Raw genomic sequence first — 18,786 nt, forward strand, 5'->3', positions numbered from 1 at the left:
CTCCCCGGATAATGGAGTCAGGAAAGGTGGATGATAGATTGGGCATTCTGGGTCAAGAGCCCAGCAGTTGGGGGTGCAGGGGTGGCACCTTCCCCTTGAGGGAGTGGGCTAGACCTGCCCATTGGCAGGCTTCAGGCCAGTGCTTCTGTCATGGTCCCCACCAGGTGACAGGCCAGGGAGCAGGACAGAGGGCTGCATGTACTCACACCTGATCTGCCCAGGCAGTTGGAGAGGGAGTGAGGCGGGTGTGAGCATCCCTGTGACTCTTACCCCAGAGACAGACCCACAGGGTGATGACTGGCTGCCATTACTTAAGGTTTGCCTGGTGAGCGCAGCCGTCTTGGGCTGTCCTGGTGATAGTGGGTGGATCAGGGCCAGGATGATGTACATCCCCCATTGTCCTGTTGCTGACTGCTGCTCCGAGGCGTCCAGAGCTGCAGAAGGGGGCCCAGACTTGTCTCTCCCATGCAGGGTGCTAGGGAGAGGGAAGTCCTGAGGGAGCTCAGTGCAGGTGGTGACAATGTCCCAGGAGCAGTCAATGACACTGAGCTGCAATTATGTATAAAGCAGAAAGGGATGTGAGAGGAAGGCCTGTGTTGTCTTGATTGTGGGTAAACAAGAAAGTCCCTGGAGAGGAGGAGACACTTGCACTGGGTTTGAGTTGATGAGAAGGATTCATCTGCTAGATAGGGGCCAAGAGGGGACAGTGAGCTTTCAGCAGGGAACAGCAGGTGCAGAGATGAGGACACAGCGTAGCCTCCAGACTCTAAACTGCATCCTGGAACCCGGGAAGTCCGCTGGCCATGCTTCAGGATTAGTGCAAGGCCTTGGAGCTGGGGCTTGGGGCTGGTGAGACTGACTGGGTAGGCCACTCCAACCTTTCTTAGAAAGGCCACTGGCCAAGGAGTGAGTCTTGCTTCTGTTGGACCAATGCCCTGGGGTGGGAGAGACTAGAGAGCTGAGGGCCTTGCAGAGGGCATCCTGGGTCAGCTTCCAAATCCAGGGTGGAGACGAGAGCCTTGGCACAGACAGGAGCTCTGTCCCTCTGGAGCAGTCAGCCCTACCAGGGAGGCAGGACATAGGCTGGGGTGGGGAGAGTGATTTCCACCCATACATGTGCATACACTTGTGCTGGTGCATGCATGAAAACACACACACACACACACACACACACACACACACGCACAGAGAACCGAGACTCAGAAGATCAGATGTAATGATGAGGTGGATGAGAGCCAGAGAAAGCTCAAAACAAAAGTCAGACATAGGTAGAGAAGAAGACAGAGAGCCAGGAACCTCACAGAGCCTCAGTTCTCCATCTGGGAGGGTGCTAGGGCCTGCCGCCTGTACATTCTTGTCTTTCAGGAGGCAAATGCAGGCGGGGTAGGGGAGAAGTGGACACAGGATCTGGCCTGGTGGCCCGGGGCTGCGGGGAGGGCTGAGGCAGGCTCTGTGGTGTGGCCTGTCCATGGGAGTCTAACTGTAGGCTCCAGTGCATCAGAGCTGACCTCCCGGGGTTTCTCGGTGTTCTGTTCCCAGGAGACTAGCTGGCCTGAGGGCCGGCAGGAGGAGAGACCACTGTGCAGCTTCCTCCCTAAGCCTGTCTTAGAGTGTAGTGGACATTTTCTGTCCCCATGGCCCAGTGACTTCTGGAGAGGTGTTGCTTACAGGAGCACCAAACCCATAGGCATGTGGAATTTCTGGGAAGCCGGCTACCTCTTGCCTAGGGCCAGGCTGTGCTTGGTGTCTGGCCAGGAGCTTTTCTGCTCAACAGCACTGAGACTACCTCTCCCCACCCAGACACACTGAATGAAGGAGTTGGCCCCAAGCTCCTCCACCCTCTACTTGGCTGAGTCTCTAAAAACAGGATCCCATACGAGAGGGCTGTGACTAACAACAGAAGTTGATCCTTTTTTGAACACTTACTATGTACCAAACTTTTTACATGAATTAGCTCATTTACTCCTCATGACAGCCCTAGGAGGTGGGGACTGTTGTTACCCATTTACAGGTGAGGGACTGAGGCTCAGGAAGGTTAAGTGGCTTGCCTGAGGGAGCCCACCTGCCCTGGGCTACAGTCCGTCATTCCTCAGGACCATTCCGTCCTGCTCTCCTGGGCCTCCTTGGGCTAGGCTGAGCTTTGAGGCCAGAGAGGCTGGGGGCTCCCAGCCCGGTGGTGCTCCCGGCGAGATACTCGCACAGCTACAACATTGGTCTGTCTGTCTCCTGAGCCTGTCCCTTAACTTTGAGATCAGAGGCAGGGTTTGAACCCAGGCTCCCCTGTGATTTTAGGCAAGGTTCCAACCTAAGATCTCTGCTCCTGTTTCCTCCTATCTAGAATGGGGTAGTAGTACCCACTTCCCAGGGAGGCCATGGGGCTCAGCGATTCGGTGAGGGGACCCTGGCATGGCTCCCTTCCTCCTCTCCTACTATCTGCAGCAGGGGTTAGTCCTCGATCCACCCTGAGCACTGCCGTAACCTTATCCTGTTTTTCAGCCTTTCTCTAAACAGAGCTTTCTCTAACCAGAAGCACCTTCTTGGTTACCCTGGGGGTCCTTTTCTGGCCCCAGCCTGCCCTGGGTGTGGCCACACCTGTCCCTTTCTTTCTCCCTTAGTACATGTCCTGGGCATAGCTCCTCGGAGAGCTCCCTGTTCTCCCCAAGTCTCCATCCTTTCTGAGCCAGCTGTGCTTCATAGTCTTGGCCCCTGAGTTACCCTGCCTGGGGCCCCATGAAAGCAGCGGTTCTCAGGTCTGGCTGCTTGTCTCTTCCTTCCTTTGCCAGCTCCAGGATAGCACCATCGCTTTCTCCCAAGCTTCTCTTTGTCTTTTCTGACCCTGAAACAATCCCTCCTTCTTGGGCAGAATTAGATAAAGTGAATTGCCCAGGACTCCTGGCTCATTCATGTAGGGACTAGATTCTGAACCAATTCTAGGGGGCCCCACATTCTAAGATCTATTTTCTCATTATGCTGCCGAAGGCGAACTCTAGTCTTGGACAAGACAGCATTTTCCATTGCCTCATTCCTAACATGAGTCCTATCCCATTGATTCTCTGACTTACTCATTTACCTTGAAACACTGATATTTCTTTCTTTCTTTTTTGTTAAAACACTGATATTTCAAATAATTTTCCTAGTATGGATGTATCTGTGCTTTCACTCAGCTGATTCCATCATTCCGTATCTTCTGAATATCTCTGCATCAGGCTCAGACTCTGAAGATGCACAAAGCCACGGGCCTCAGACCCTCTTCTGTGACCTTAGGGATTAAGCATGAGATAATATGATATATATGCAACAGAAGTGTGCTAGGATAAAGCATTCCTGGACTTTCAGGAAAAGGAATGGTTAACTTTGCCTAGCAAGGGTAAAGTCAAATCATGCCAAAGAGAAAGAGGTATTTGAGGTGGGTTTCAGGGAATGAGTGGAAGTTTGAAAGGCAAAGTAGGGAAGGAAGAACATTTCAGGAAAAGGGAATGAGCATGTGCAAAGATAGAGATTAGAATAGGTATCTCTACATGCAGAGAGCACAGGGCAGGTGAAGGTTGGCAAGTAGACTGATGCCATTGTGATGTGTGGATCTGGGGAGTGGTGGAGGGTCTCACAAACTGGACTTCGGTCACTTGCAGTGGGGAGCATAGCTGGTATTTCAAGGGCATGCTTGGCACTGAACTTTGGTTTGTAGAGTGGGTTGGAGAAGAAGGGCCTAGGAGGCAGGGAGACCAGTTGGCTGATAAGGGAGGGATTCAGACATTCACAGGCAGGGTGAGGAGGTGACATCTAGTGGGCTGGCCAGGGGCTGATGGGGAGCCCAGGAGGAGCTGTCTGGCCTTGGGTTCCTGGAGTGCTGTAGGAGGACCCCGTGCTCAACTGCTTTCTTTCAAGGTTCTCGAAGATGCTCCTTCGTGCAGGCATGCCCAGGACTCATCACTGTCCTGATTTAACTTTCACAGTGTAGGCTTCTGTGTGAATCCTGGCTGGGGAGCCCAGTGTTTCATTGGCAGATCAGTAAAAGTCACTAACGAGGAGCTGGAGAGCTATAAATAAGCAAGCATGATCCCACCCAGTGTTCCCTGTGTTTCCAATCTGCAGGAGCAGGGAATTGGTTTTGATTCATTAATTGTTAGAGGAATGAGGCCCCAGAGATCCCATGGCACTGCCAGCTCTTCCCCACCCTCCTGGTCTGCTTTGTGCATGCTGTCTGCATGAGCTGCCCACCTGCCTTGGGCTACAGTCCATCATTCCTCAGGACTATTTGGTCCTGCTCCTCTGTGCCTCCTTGGGCTAGGCTGAGCTTGAGGCCAGAGATGCCAGGGTCTCCCATCCTGGTGGTGCTCCTGGTAAGATACTTGCACAGCTGCTGCTGCCTTGGCCAGGCCTCAAACCCAGTCCTCTTTCCTTCCCCCTGTCCCCTTGGTCCTCTGCAAGCTCTCAGTGAATCTCTCCTTAGAGTGTTGGCTTTAAGGAACTGGCTTCCCTTCTCCAATTGTGGGATATGGCTCTGCCTTTTGGTGAATATGAGCACTGTGGGACCTTGGCAAGTTTGAAAATTCTGTGTTTCACCCATGAGGTGAAACTTATATACATATATATATAAGTGTGTATATATATATATATATATATATATATACACTTTTTTTTTTTTTTAGTAGAGACAGGGTTTCACCATGTTGCCCAGGCTGATCTGGAACTCTTGAGCTCAGGCAATCTGCCCACCTTGTCCTTCCAAAGTGCTAGGATTACAGGCGCAAGCCACAGATTATGTAGTTTCTTGCTGTGCTGTGCTGGGTGCTGTGCTGGGGTCTGGGGGTGGGTAAGCGGTGCAGGTGCTTCTGCTAATGGGCAGAATGAGACCACACAAAACAGTCCACATTGACAAATGCTGGTGAGTGCCATGAAGGGGGCACTGTGGAAGGTTCTCTAGAGGGAGTGATGGTTACCCACCCAGCACACATAGGAGGAGCATTTTAGACATCGTAGAGAGTGTAGGAAGAATCCTGGCAGGAGCATGAGCTCAGGACGCTTGAGTTACTGCACAAAGGCCAGCTACCTGGAATGCAGGGCACAGGGTATGGAGTACTCCAGGCCTGTGGGTCCCATTAGGGTGTGCATTTTGTTTTAAGGTCAGTGGGAAGCTCATGTGGTTTTAAGCAAGGACAGGGCTGTCTGGTTGGTGCTTTATAAAGGCCAGTCCACTAGTGTATAGAATGGACAGTGTGTCCATCTGGGACAGGTGGGGAGGTTGGAGGTGCATGGGTTCATTGGGGTGGTAATAGTGTTCTGGGCCAAGGCAATGGCAGTGGAGTGGAGGAAAGTTGACAGACTCCAGATATATTTGGGAGATAAAGCATCCAGTCCTGGTGGTGACTTGGGTGTAGAGGGTCAGTGAGAGAGAAGGGTTAGGAACTAGAGGGTGGATGGGGCACCACTTTACTGAGACTGGGAGACCGGGAGGAACAGACTCACATGCCAGGCAGCTCAGTGTTGACGCATCAAGTTTGAGCTGCCAAGGGACTCATTAAGTGGAGACCTCAGGCAGATAGGTGGTTGGGGGTCAGCATTAATGAGCCTTGTGGGCATGAGCATTAATGATGGAACCCCAAACAGGGCTGGGGCTTAATGTTCAGTGGGGTGGGTAAAATATGCAAGGAAGGTTGATGATTCTGTAGAGAGAGGGTATAGATGATGGATCTGGGTGTGGGAAAAGGCAAGAGGAGGGAGCAGCCCGAGCTCAGGAGCAGGGACCAGCTTTAGGAGAAACTTTTCTCTTCAGTTTTCAGCACAAACAGGGAGGTGTGGAGATCTGGAAGCAGGAAGTCACGCGAGATAGCTTATGATGATGGCTTCTGATTTATGAAAAAGGAAGTAAGCCATTTGTTGAACTTGGGGAATAAACCTGGGTGGTTCAAGGAGAATGGGGAGAGAAGTGGTGGAGAGATGTCAGCGTGGGGAGCCCTGCTGAGGTCAGTGACTGCCACATGGCCGGGGTCACCAAGTTGCCAGGTGCATGGTGCTCTCTGTGGCTGGCAGTGCAGAGAAGAGGGTTGATCCACCCTGAGTTGACTCCTAGTTGGGATTTCAGCAGCCAAGCCACATACGGAAAGAAAAGGAGTCTGCAATGGAGTGAGCAGAGAGGAGGAAAGCAGGCTCCAAGGCAGGAGGTGGGGTTGCTGCAGGTCTCTGGGAAGTTGGAGGGTGGGCCCAGAATCACTGAAACACACAGTGTGTGGGACAGGATGGATGCCTCTCAAGTGTGTCCTGTGCTCTGGAGGGGGGCGCCTTCTGGAGAAGGGGCGGGGGGCATCAGCTCACTCCAGGGCCACAGCTCTAGCATTGGCCTCTTACGGCACCCACCCATTTCCCCCTATTTTATGATTTAGGTTACCTTTCAAATGTCTTAATAAAAGATGAAATGTATTTATTCTCCATAGATCAATAATTTACGATGAGTTATGACAATACTAAATTTGGTCAATTATTCATCAGCTCTAAAGTATTTATAAATGCTACCTTAATTCAAAGCATTAGCCATTGGAATTCAAATATTAATAAAGCTGGTTACAGTTTAAAGGAGGAAAGGAAGAGTACAGATAATGAGGGTGGCTGGGGGCAGGTGGGGCTCGTGGAGGTCAAGATTATTAGAGGAACGAGGTGGCTTGTGGAGCAGCCTGGGGGCCGGCAGCGGTGCTGGACTCCCTTTGGGACAGACCATTCCTTCTGGGCAGGAAGGGCTGAGCCTGGGTCTGTCTAGAGCCTGGCTCTTCTTTCTGCTGCCCATGGAGAGTAGCTGAACCTTGCCAGGTTCCTCTAAGGTTAGGGCATTAGGTTGCTTCTACCTAGGTGGAGGCCCTCTCTTGCCTTGTCCATTTGGAAATGTCCTGCTGTTCTTTAAGATTGCACCCAGAGGCCAGCTAATATAGGAGCTCCTGGTTGAGGGGGCTTGGGACCTCAGAGCAACAGGGGCTGCATGGGCAGGTCTTCTTCCAGGGTAAGCGAGCCTGAGGAGTGATGCCTCCAGTGCACCTGACAGAGGGAAAGGCTGAGCTGGCAGTGGCCAGTGTCATGTCCAGGGGGTGGCACCAGGAACTGCAGGTCTCTTCTAATACATGCCTTCTTGGGTATTGCTTCCCGCAGCCTTGGTTTGAGAATGTTTCAGAAATCCCCATGGGGATGGAGAATAGTTGGCATGGATCAGTGACGGTGCCCAGAGTGACCTCAATGTCTGGGGGCACCTCTCTCACCTCTAGTGCCCACCTGCAGGCACCCAGAGACTTGATGAGTCAAGGATCTGCCTTCAGAGGAGATAGACCTTGCTCCTGCCTGCCTACTACTTCAATGGGGCCTGCACTGAGCTGGGAGCTGCCCTGGGGATTTCTATCCAGGGGCAGTTGGGTAGAGTCATCCTGTAATCCTGGGTTCTGTACCCTTCTGGTCACTTTCTCTTTGCAGCATTAGAGATAGAGGTGCCTGGTGGTCTGGTGTTCTCTTTGCTGTTTGCTCTCTGGCTGTGTGGCCCTGGCCAAGCAATTAGCATTCTCTGTGCTCTGATTTTTTTTTTTTTTAATGAGGAAATCAGAAAGCTCACCTGGGGTTAGAGTTACTGAGAGTTTGTCCTGTAAAGTGGCCAGTACCTCACCTGAAATGTCTCACCCCTGAAAGTTTGCTGTCTGGAGAAGCCTGGGTGGGTGGGATGCAAACATCTTCTCAAAGGGAGCAGGTGGGAATGTCATCACGGAGTGTGGAGTTGTATTGGGAATGCCGGCTGGGTCCCACCCTGCGCTCTGAGTAGCCCCTTTCCTTTGTGGAGACCCTCTGCTCTGCAGGGACACAGGGTGCAGGTAAAGGGGCTGAAAGCTGCTTGTTGCAGTTTGTCTTTACTTACTTTCCCAGCTGACGAATGAGTCATTCTCAGGGAGCCCTTATCAATGCATCAAACCTGTGTTGTAATCAGCTTTATGACCATATAATATGGAGGCAAAGAATTATGACAAAAGCTGTTATCCTCTAGAAAGCTGTACAAACACCTTTGAGCATCATCCTGGACAGCGATGACTTCCAAGTTCCTACTGTGTGCCAGGCAGCACGAATGGCTGTCCACATACAAAGACCTTTCACGACACATGCAAAGCAGCTCTGTGAAGAGGGAGCCATCATCTTTACTTGACCCCCCTAAAAAGAAAGAAAGAAAGAAAGAAAGAAAAAGAAAGAAAGAAAGAAAGAAAGAAAGAGAAGAAATAAAGAGAAAGCCAACGAGTAGCCCAGAGAGGTCCAGCCCGCACCCATGGTCCCAGTGTGTGACCAGGGCAGACCCCGGACTCAGGCCAGGTGGCCAGTCCTGGTCCTGGGGTTCAGCAACTGTCACCACAACCAGGACATGCATTGTGTAATGTCCCATCACACACAACCTTTATTAAGCTAATAGCTGATTTGGCTTTGATCTGATGTATTTTGATCTTATTATTTTTATGTTAGAAGCCTCCAAATAACCATCATTTCAACAGTGCCCCAATTAGCAGGCCATTCACAGTGGATTGGAAATTGACTCACATTGGGCCTCTCCATTAGTGCCTGGGAGAGGCTTCCAGCCTTAATTATCTACCCTGTTTGCGGAGGCCTGGCGCTTACAGCGCTGCAGGTGGCTGCATGAGGGGTGGGCCGCAGTGTCCCCCTCCATGGGGAGGGTGAGATGGCTCTCGCCTGTGACTGCTAGTACTTAAGATCCTGGGTGTGACTTTGATGGAGAGATGGGATGTCCAAGGAAGGGGCAGGAGGCTGACATCTGTTCAGCATCTTGCGCACTGCGTGGCATTGGCACTTGCTGTCCACATCCTAAGTCAGTGCTCTCATAGCTCTGCTGGGTAGAGATTCTTATCCCTGTTGAATAGAAAATGGAGGCTTAGAAAGGGACATGCCCATGGCTGTGTGGCTGCTGACTGGAGGGGCCAAAACAGGAAGTTGGGTGGACTGTGAGATCCAAATGCTCCTCCCACCACCCCTGCTGAAGTGGCAGCTGGTGAGGGTTCCGCCCGGCTCTGTCCTTGTCACTCTGCACCCGCCTTGTGCTGGTCTCCCTGAGGGAGACCCTGAGGGGTTCTAAGTCCTTTTCTTCCTTTGAGGCCCTGGTGCCAACTGCAAATGAATCTACCCTCATCTGTGTCCCAGGAAGCTTCCTCTCTCTTTCCTCTGGTTGAGTTGCAGAATCTGTCTCCTTGGTGGATCCTAAGCTTCTCAAAGATGGGACCATTGGTAATCCTGCTTTTCCCCCTGACGGTGCTTAGGGCAGGGGCTGGCATGTGGGCAGGGGGAGGGATACCAAGTATAGGTATGAGACATCCAGGAGGGCAGGAGCCAGTGGCATGTGTGCCCTGAGGGAAAACGGAGGCTCAGAGAGGTTCTGCAACTTCAGAACCTGACATATATGATATGGGGACAGATGATGACCTAGAAGGGAGGTGGGCAGTTGGGGCAACAAGAGCCAAAAGTGACTGATGGCTGCAAGGACTTTCCATGGGAGCCCTGGGAGTCTTGAGATAGGACAATTCCACAGAGTGTTGGAGTTCTTGGACAATTTATGTCCCAGGGATATACAGTTTATTTTATACAATTGCTGTTTAAGATTATAAATGTATTGGCATTAAAGAGAGCATGCACAAGAAAAAAATATGCATTGTCATAGCGCCTTAGCCTTTAATGTTTTTTCTTGCCATTTTCATGGGCGTGCTTTCTGCCTAGCTGTAATCATAGTTAGCGTATAATTTTGTGCCCCGGTATTTTCACGTGGCCACCTCTCAGAAGCATTTTTCCCATGTCTGTGGCAGTGTTCATTGTGTGGCCTCACATCTCATTATCTGGAAAATGGATGCAGTGATACCTACTCTACACAAATGTCCTGAGAATACTGTGAATTCACATGTACAAAGGACACCAAGAGAATTTGGCACAGAGGCAATTCTCACACAATAGTTCTTCCTCCTATGTAATTTTCCTACTTATCCATTATCGGAGGGTTATTTTTCTTTTTAAAAGGAATTATCTGTTTATGTCACAAAATTTTGGCAAAATACAGAAAAGAAGGAAAAGCACTTTCAGGTCTCTTCTAAATTGCAGTCACTTTGAACATTTTGCAATATTTCCTTCTCGTTTTTCTTTCATGCATGTTGATGTTTTATTTAATTGATATCATAAAATACATACAATTTTGTATTACTTTCACATACCTTTTTTATGACAGGCACCTTCCCATGTTATTGTAGTATCTTCATGAATATTTTAAAGTCTGTATATGCTTTCAGCAAATGGGGCACTTTCATAATCACTCACCTATTTGCATCTTTTAGATCATTAGCAATATGTCAACAGTACACAGAGTGTCTTCTCTCTGAATGGTTTTGGATCGAATGCTGTTCCTACAGTTTGGACAGGTGCCCAGAAAGGAATTTTTGACCGGGGCCATGGAAATTCTTGCATAGTATTCTTTTTTTTTTTTGAGATGGAGTTTTGCTCTTGTTACCCAGGCTGGAGTGCAATGGCGCGATCTCAGCTCACCGCAACCTCCGCCTCCTGGGTTCAGGCAATTCTCCTGCCTCAGCCTCCTGAGTAGCTGGGATTACAGGCACATGCCACCATGCCCAGCTAATTTTTTTGTATTTTTAGTAGAGATGGGGTTTCACCATGTTGACCAGGATGGTCTCGATCTCTTGACCTCGTGATCCACCCGCCTCGGCCTTCCAAAGTGTTGGGATTACAGGCGTGAGCCACCGCGTCCAGCTCTTGCATAGTATTCTTGCATGAGTCTTTATTGCCTATTGTGAGCTGGGCTTGGCATGTGCCTGAGAAAGGATGGTGAACAGAGCAGGCATGACTCCTGTCTTCCTGGAGCCTGGGTCAAGTTGGAGAGCCAGCCAATAACACAGGTAACATGTAGCCCATGACAGGGGAAGGGCAGTAAAGGGGATCATGCCACAAGCATCATGGGCCAGTCTGGCGATGCTGAGTCTGAGTCCTGAAGCAAGAGTGAGCATCAAGATTGAAGAGGTGAGTTTGAGGGTCCAGGGTGGGCAGTTGGTTGAGATATAGCAGACAAGGGTATGGTGAGGAGTGTGAGGCTGCAGGGATGGAGCTTGCAAGACTACCTTTTCAGGAGTGGACTTTAACTTTATCCCTAAGGCTCTTAGGGGGGCACAGCAGGGCTTTAAACAGGACACACAACGGATTTCTGTTTAGGAGAGAACTTACCTGACTGGAGCTGGGGTAGGAGGGTGCCAGGGCATCAGGGGGACTGTGAGATTCCCAAGAGAGACCTCATCATCTCGTGTTTAGCCACCCCCTGCCGCTGGCCTTGAAGAGGAGAGAACCATGGGATTTGGGTTCTTGTCTGGCTGCTGCTCCTGCTGGTGCTTGTGCTAGTGCAAGGCAAGCGCCCTTGCATAGGGGACTGCTGGTCTTTGTTACTGGAGTGTCGGGGGACCCTTCCCTTCCCACACTTTCTCCAGCCTCCCACTGCCTTGCTCCGTGGGGTCAGTTTTCCTGTTCTTCTCCCCTTCTCCCAGCCTTATCTGAGGCATTACATAAACCCAAGGGCTTTCGACCGAAAGAACTGCATTGTCAAAGTTGTTCAAAGTCTGCTGTGTGTGGCAGATGGCCTGTTGCCATTCACAGGCTGTGTTTTGAAACGGCATCTGCTTCTCCACATCCTTGCTATCACATAAACCATTAGTAAGAAATGTTTGCTTCAAAACTGGTGCAGTGGGTTGGGGTGTTGGGAGGTGCATCTTTCTATTAATTGGTTGACGTCTCAAAGAGGTGTAGGCACGTGGCTACAGGGGGCACCTCTTGCAGTTACAGGAGGACTTGGAAAGAGGAGCGCCTGAGCCTGCCACCCTAGAAGCGGCTGCTGGAGTCTCTGACATGTTCCTCCTCCGCACCGATGGTAACTGCCTGAGTGGAGGGAGCATCTTTCTTTGTTATTGTCAAGTGGCTTTTGAATAATTCTTCTGAAACAATTGCTTCATCTGGGGTTTGGCCCAGTATTTTTATGATATGGATCAAGTGGACTTGGCCAGAAGACCTAGGGTTTCTTTTCTTTCTTTTTCTTTTTTCCCTACATCGTGGGTCCTCTGGGGTCAGTGCCTCCCTGACTTTCTGAAGTTATTCAGTCCCATCAGTCCCAATCAGTTCAGTCAACAGTTACAGAACACACAGTATATTATCTGCCCATGGCTAGGCATGGGGATACAAAGATCAACACATGACTTTTTGGCTCTGAAATGGCTCATAGTCCTAGGCGGGAAACAGGATGGCTAATTTCACAGCTCGGTTGGGTGAGTCAGGCAGATTTGGGATGGATGTGTGCTCTACCAACCTTCCTTGAGTAGCTTAGGGCAAATGGTTTTGCCCCTTTTGGCCACCATTTTCTTGTGTTAAATGGGTATAAGAATGTCTAGCTGGCATTTTCACCAAGGATGTCAGTGAGGCTGTGTTCATGAGAGTTGCTGGCCTGGCCTGGGATGGTTCTTGGTCCTGGAGGCAGGCAGCCTCTCTTGCGAGTCATGGTCACGAGCTGCTGGGCATGGGGCCTGCGGGTTGAAGCTGGTGCAGCATCGCCCTGATGCTCACCCCTCCCTCTTTCTCCCCTCTCTTTCTAGCCTGTGACCTCATGACCCAGGGGATTTTGGCTTTGGTCACGTCCACTGGCTGTGCATCTGCCAACGCCCTGCAGTCCCTCACAGATGCCATGCACATCCCACACCTCTTTGTCCAGCGCAACCCCGGGGGGTCGCCACGCACCGCCTGCCACCTGAACCCCAGCCCCGATGGTGAGGCCTACACACTGGCTTCGAGACCACCTGTCCGCCTCAACGACGTCATGCTCAGGCTGGTGACGGAGCTGCGCTGGCAGAAGTTTGTTATGTTCTACGACAGCGAGTACGGTGAGTTGTCAGGCGGGCGAGCTGGGGCTGCTCAGGGATAGGGATGGCCAGGAACTGGGAGACCTGCGAGAGGGTAGGGCTGTGGACGGGTGGTGGGTCATCTGTGCTGAGTGAGCCTCCAGGTGATAGGGTCAAACCTTGAGCTTCACAAGAGGGAGAAGAGCTGCAACAACAGCTCCATAGATAGGGACTAAAGTTGCCTAGCAACAACACCTTATCATGATGGCTGAAGTTTGAATCATCTTGGAGGTTTCAATAAAATATTAATAAACTGCTGGCAGGGATCCAAAAGCCTGTGTGCTAGCAGGGGTGAGGCCGGCCAGCATGGGCCCTCCTGGAGGTCTCCTCTCCAAAGAGTGCCCTTCACACTGGATGGCTGCCGGGCCTTCCTGGCTCCTTGCCTCCATCTATCCCAGTCTGCCTTCAGTTTCAGGGTCCCAGGCTGGGGCAAAGGTCAGGGGGATGAATGCCCCAAGTGTCATAGTACCAGGCTGGGGTCGCTGGGTTGGGGACACTGGGTAGGGCTGGGCATGGCTTCTTCAAAGACCTCTCATATGAAAACACATCATAATTTGCTTGTTAGGAAACCACAAAATGGGCTTTGGAGAAATGGCTTCAGGTTTTCTTATGGCTGCTCTGTAAAAACAGACTACTCCTAGTCCTGAGATAGAATGGTTTCCATGTTAAGTGTATAAACAATGCTTTTTAAAATTATGAAATTATTTAGATTTACATGCAATTATAAAGAGCAATCGGAGATATCCAGTGTGCCCTTCACCTAGGTTCCCCCATAGTACCATCCTGCATAGCTATAGTACACTATTGCAACCAGAATTTGATACAGCCTGTAGGCCTTGTTCATATTTCAGTAGTGTATATGTTCTTGCAGGTGTGGATTTACTGCTGTGCATTTTTAAAATCACATGTGTAGATTCCTGTGACCACCAGTCAGGATACAGAGCAGTTCCCTCACAAGGATCCCTGTGCTACCCCTTTATAGCCACAGCCACCCCCATAATGTGTTAGAGGGTGTGGGGGACTGAAGAGGGTTGGCAGCCCCACAGCCGGTGCCAGGATGAAATGGGTGGACCTTGAAAAGTCCCATTTTGCCTCTTGGTGATATAATTTCTTTGCCAAGAATGTAACTAAGAAAAGAAATCAGCATATGTTTGCATTTGTCTAAATACTCTTCTCTAAGACTGGAATGTTGCCCTTAGCTCTTGAGCAAATATGCGATTTGGAGTCTTCCAGGAAGAATTGAAAGAGCAAACAGTCACTGTGCTGAAATAAAGATGAGGTGGATGGGGACAAGGATGGGACCTGACTTGGACTCTGTCCAGGACCTGGCCTCTCCCTCCCACCTTCCCACTCTTGCTCAGTCCCTGGCTTTTTGGGAGGAGTTGGAGATGTTGTAACTGCCCCGAGGTGCCCGATCTTGCAGGGGCCAGGCCTTCCCTTGAGAACCCTTGGGGCTGGTGGCTCAACCCCAAAGTCCAGCCTGCTATGAGGCTGGGCCCTGTGGAGAGGTGTGCACGCTTCCAGGGATGGGGGTGCTGTGGTCCATTGTGCCCAGGCCCTGCCCACCCCACTTTCTCTGGGCACCATTGCTTTGCTTCCACTTGGGCCTGCAGACACAGTTTTGCCCTAGAGCCTGGGAGAGGACCTTAATGGGAGCCTCAGCTGCTGCAAGGGCAGGTGATCCGCTCTCTAGCCTGCCAATCTGTCTGGGTTCCTGCGACTCCTACAGACTAAACAAGGCCTGGTGGCACTTGGCCAAGTCCTGTTTTCTTGTTACACTTCTTACCCTCACTCTGCTCAAGGTCTTCAAAGAAAGATGTCCCTGAGCTCCACCTGTCTTATGGAGCTGGCAGCTTGGTTACACTCTCTAGCAGACACGCTCATCCTGCCCTCAGCCTGCTCTTGGCTTGTCCTGACTCTCATGAGGGCTGGTCCTCCATGAGCGCTGGACTCCCTGGTGAGGCAGTGAGCTCCAGAAGAGTGGCTGTGTGCTTCCCACCACCATGGCCCTGCTGCCCGTGCGATGCCTGGCACAGAGTAGCTCCCTGACACATTTGTTGATGGAGACATAGAGTTTTCAAGCCATTTTCACACAAGACAAAGGAGGAGTGGGGAGAAAGACAAGGGTACTGGATAGACTGACCTCTGAGTATGAAGTGGCAGGGAAGGCTAGAAAATAGAGATTTTATTCTGCAGACACACTCCCCTGCCCCTCTTCTGTCCCCAACTCAGAATCTCCAATGGCATCAAAAGCTGTGTTCCTCTTTTCTGACATGGGCATCTTTGCTACCTTTGGTGGGGTTGAAGTTAGTTTCCAACCAGACTGCTCCTTATCAGTAATTCCATAAAGACACCGGGTGACCAGCAGTTATCATCTAGCAGACTATTGCAGGTGGTTGGTTGAGGCTTCTTGGAAGCTAGTGCTGGGAAGGATTCTGAGGCTGTGTCTGGGCTCAGCAGCAGAAATCACCATGATTGGTCTGTGAGGCCTCTATCGTGCAAGAGAGGGATTGGCAGAGACCTGCCATGTTTGCTGGTTCAGACCCAGAGCGTGGAGGTGAATGGAGCACTCCTGAGCTGGGGTTCTCTGTCAGAAGACAGCATCGGAGCCTGTGTGACCATGGTGCTGTCCAGGGTGCTAGCCCTTCTGACTCTCGGCTTGCTGGAGGCCAGAGAACTCTTTTATTGGATTCTGTGCAGGACCTCCTGCCTTTGCCTGCCCTGGTATGACAAGCATTGAGGCTTGGTTTCTGCCCCTACACATTTTCTGTAAAATTTTAACCCAGTGCCCAGTGCTTGTCCTGGCTTTCCCCTCATGCCCAGCCCAGCCCCTGCCCATTTCCAACATGCCTGTGTTGGGTGAGCCAGGGCATCTCAGCCTATCTGCTGTTTGATGAAGCACATCCAGCCCTTGGAGTGTGAGTGTGGCTGCTCCCTCAGCATGGCTGGGTGTGGCCTGTCCTCGTGTCACTTGTGGGTGGATACATATTGCCAATACAGCCAAGACAAATGGTGTTTCTGAATGCCTCAGGTCCCCTGCCTCTCACCGACTCACTGCAGCACTAGCTTCAGATGAGCCCAATTAAAAAGCAAATTAAGTGTAAAGACTGTTCTATTCTTTCCAAAGTCAAACAAAAGTGGTTTGGGAATACAGCAACTTTTTTCAATGCTGATCTCAAAGTACCTTTATGTATTTTACTTCATTCTAACCATCCAACAGCCCTCCGAGGCAGGATTATTGCTGCATTTTACAGATGAGGAAAATGAGGCTCAGAAATGTTCTTTTTAACTTCAGTACCCATGCATTTAGCCAAGGCATCATCCTATTTCTGTAATTTGGTCTTACTAGGCTTTAGCTTCCTGCTCCTGTTCCCAGCCAGACAGAGTCGATGCCAAGAAAGAGGGAGGTGGTTTGGAAGGGACATGGCATGCTCTAGGCTGGTGCAGTCACTTTAGTGACTCCCATACATAGGCTCCCTCCTTTTTGGAGTGAGGCCTGATTCTTTCTCATCTGCCTATCAGCCTCCCATTAAACTCAGAAATGTCCTGCTCCAGGTAGAGCCTAAGGACTGGGCATTTGGATAGGAGTTGGAAATCAGAGGAGGAAAAGCCATGAGCTCCAAGACAGAATTTGGCAGAAGAGTGACAGAGGAGTTGATATGTATATGGTTTACAAAATGTAAGCTGTGCCATTTGGTCAAATTCCACTGAAAATACTTGTGTGCTTGTTATGACAGTGAAAGGAAAAATAAAAGAGAAGATGACATTTGAGAGAGAAAATTTGCAACATTAAAATACCAAAAGTTTGGATCAAAAAGAATGGAGAACTTTCTGAGTTGCCACCTCAAATGCTGGGATACTCACGTGTGTATTCATTGGCAGGGGGTGTGTGGCGGGTGCTAGTAGCTATATCCACAATTTCCCTCTAGTGAATACATTTAGATGAAGGTTGTAATTATGATGAGCTCTTAGATATCATTGACTCATTCATTCAACAAATATTCACAGAATCCCTACCACATACCAGGTATTTTCCTAGGCACTCATTTTCGATGAAGACACAGATGGGTGAAATAACCTGGCTAATGCTGCATGGACTGGCATTGGAAGTCAGAGCCCAGGGGCATCTCCAGGGCATGGCAGTCCCTTCCTGGACACTGGGATAGCTCACAGGCCTGGGATGTATTGGGAGCTGGGATTCCACAGAAACACAACATCAGGGCTCTGTATGAGTGACCATTATCTATTTGTGCTAGTTTAAAAATTAATTTTTTAATTGAAAGCTACATGTGGTTACAATGTATATGTTCAATTAAAAGACTAAGAGCATGAACACTCATGAAGCCACAATCAGTTTAAAAAATATCAAGGAGCCCTTGTAGGCTTCACCCTGCCCATGTCTCCCCTACGGAGGGAATTAACCACTCTCCTGATTGTGTGATAACAAGTCCCTCACTTTCCTTGATAGTTTTTTTTTTCTTTTTATTTGCCTGAAGTTTTGCCAAGTTGTATCTAAGCATGGAAATTTTAAATTTATGCCTCATATTTTTAAAACACTGTACATGCATTTCACTGTTTTAGAGGATCCTAAGCCAATGTCTTTTTAAAAAAACTTTTATTTTAGGCTTAGGGGTCCAAGAGCAAGTTTGTTACATAGGTAAACTTGTGTTGTGGGAGCTTGTTGTATAGGTTATTTCATCACCAAGATAGTAAGCCTAGTACCCATGAGTTGTTTTTCTTGATTCTCTCCCTCCTCCCATCCTCCTCTCTTCACCCTCCCATAGGCCCCAGTGTGTGTTGTTCCCCTCTGTGTGCCCATGGGTTGTCATCATTTAGCTCCCGCTTATAAGCCAGAACATGCAGGATTTGGTTTTCCCTTCCTGTGTTAGTTGGCTCAGAATAGTAGCTTCCAGCTCCATTCCTTGATAGTTTTATCATACAAGTATGGGGCCTAAAATATACAATATTTAGTCGGTTGGTTTGTGACTCATATATGTGGAATAACACTTCTGCAATTTTTTTTCCCACTCAGCATTAGGTTTTTGAGATTCATCTGTCTGATGCAGGTGGGTGTATTAATCATTTTTACGGCTGTATTGTATGCCCTGATTTACTTATCCACCTTACTGTCCATGGCATTTGGGTTGTTCCCAGGATTTTGTTATGACCAACAGTACTGGTAGGAACATTCTCATATTTGTCTTTTTTGTGTGCAAGACCTTCCCAGGTCTATTCTGAGGAGCAGAATTGCTGGACTCTTGGATCAGTGCATGTTTCACTTTATTAGGTTAGATCAAACTGCCTTCCAAAGCATTTCTATCTATTCACACTATCAACTGTAATATGTGAGAGTCCTCCAAGTCCCCCAACCTCACCAACACTTGTCTTGTTGTTACTTTTAGGTTTCTAGTGCAAAATGTAATCTTATTTTGATTTTAATTTAGATTTTCTCTATGATAGATGAGGTTGGGCATCTTTTCATATCTTTATGGGCTATTTTTATTTTTGCTTCTATGAAACACCTGTTTGTAGTTCATATTTATTTGTCTGTTTTTAAAATTGAGCCTTTTCTTTTTAAGTGTGGTTATATCTTCTTTAAGTTAATTGTTTGTCTTAGTGAACAGAAATTCTTCATTGTATTATTGTCAAATGTATTCAACTTTATTTATGGCTAGCTCTCTTGCTTGTCTTAGTTAAGAAGTCCTTTTCTACCTGAATGTCAGAAAGGAATTTTCCTGCCAAAACCTCCCTTTCTATATGGAGAGCAGATATTGTCCATCTGGCTAGGTATCCACAGCTAGGGCCTGGCTCAAGCCGTGCCTCCCACCCCTGCCCCCAG

At 49.3% G+C, this 18,786-nt stretch overlaps 1 protein-coding gene across 6 annotated transcripts in view; it reads left to right on the forward strand.

Moving 5' to 3' along the window:
* GRID1 (glutamate ionotropic receptor delta type subunit 1) overlaps positions 1-18,786 on the forward strand; it is an 806,979-nt gene that overhangs the window by 154,723 nt on the left and 633,470 nt on the right. For 5 of the 6 annotated variants that reach the window (XM_078345425.1, XM_035267800.3, XM_035267801.3 and 2 more), the window contains one exon: positions 12,645-12,929. The exons of the other annotated variant lie outside the window; for it this stretch is intronic. In XM_078345425.1, the coding sequence (XP_078201551.1) occupies positions 12,645-12,929 (285 nt within the window). The remainder of the gene's footprint in view (positions 1-12,644; positions 12,930-18,786) is intronic. 6 annotated transcript variants of the gene reach the window in all.

This window comes from Callithrix jacchus, chromosome 12, assembly GCF_049354715.1.
Source record: "Callithrix jacchus isolate 240 chromosome 12, calJac240_pri, whole genome shotgun sequence".
Lineage (NCBI taxonomy): Eukaryota > Metazoa > Chordata > Mammalia > Primates > Cebidae > Callithrix > Callithrix jacchus.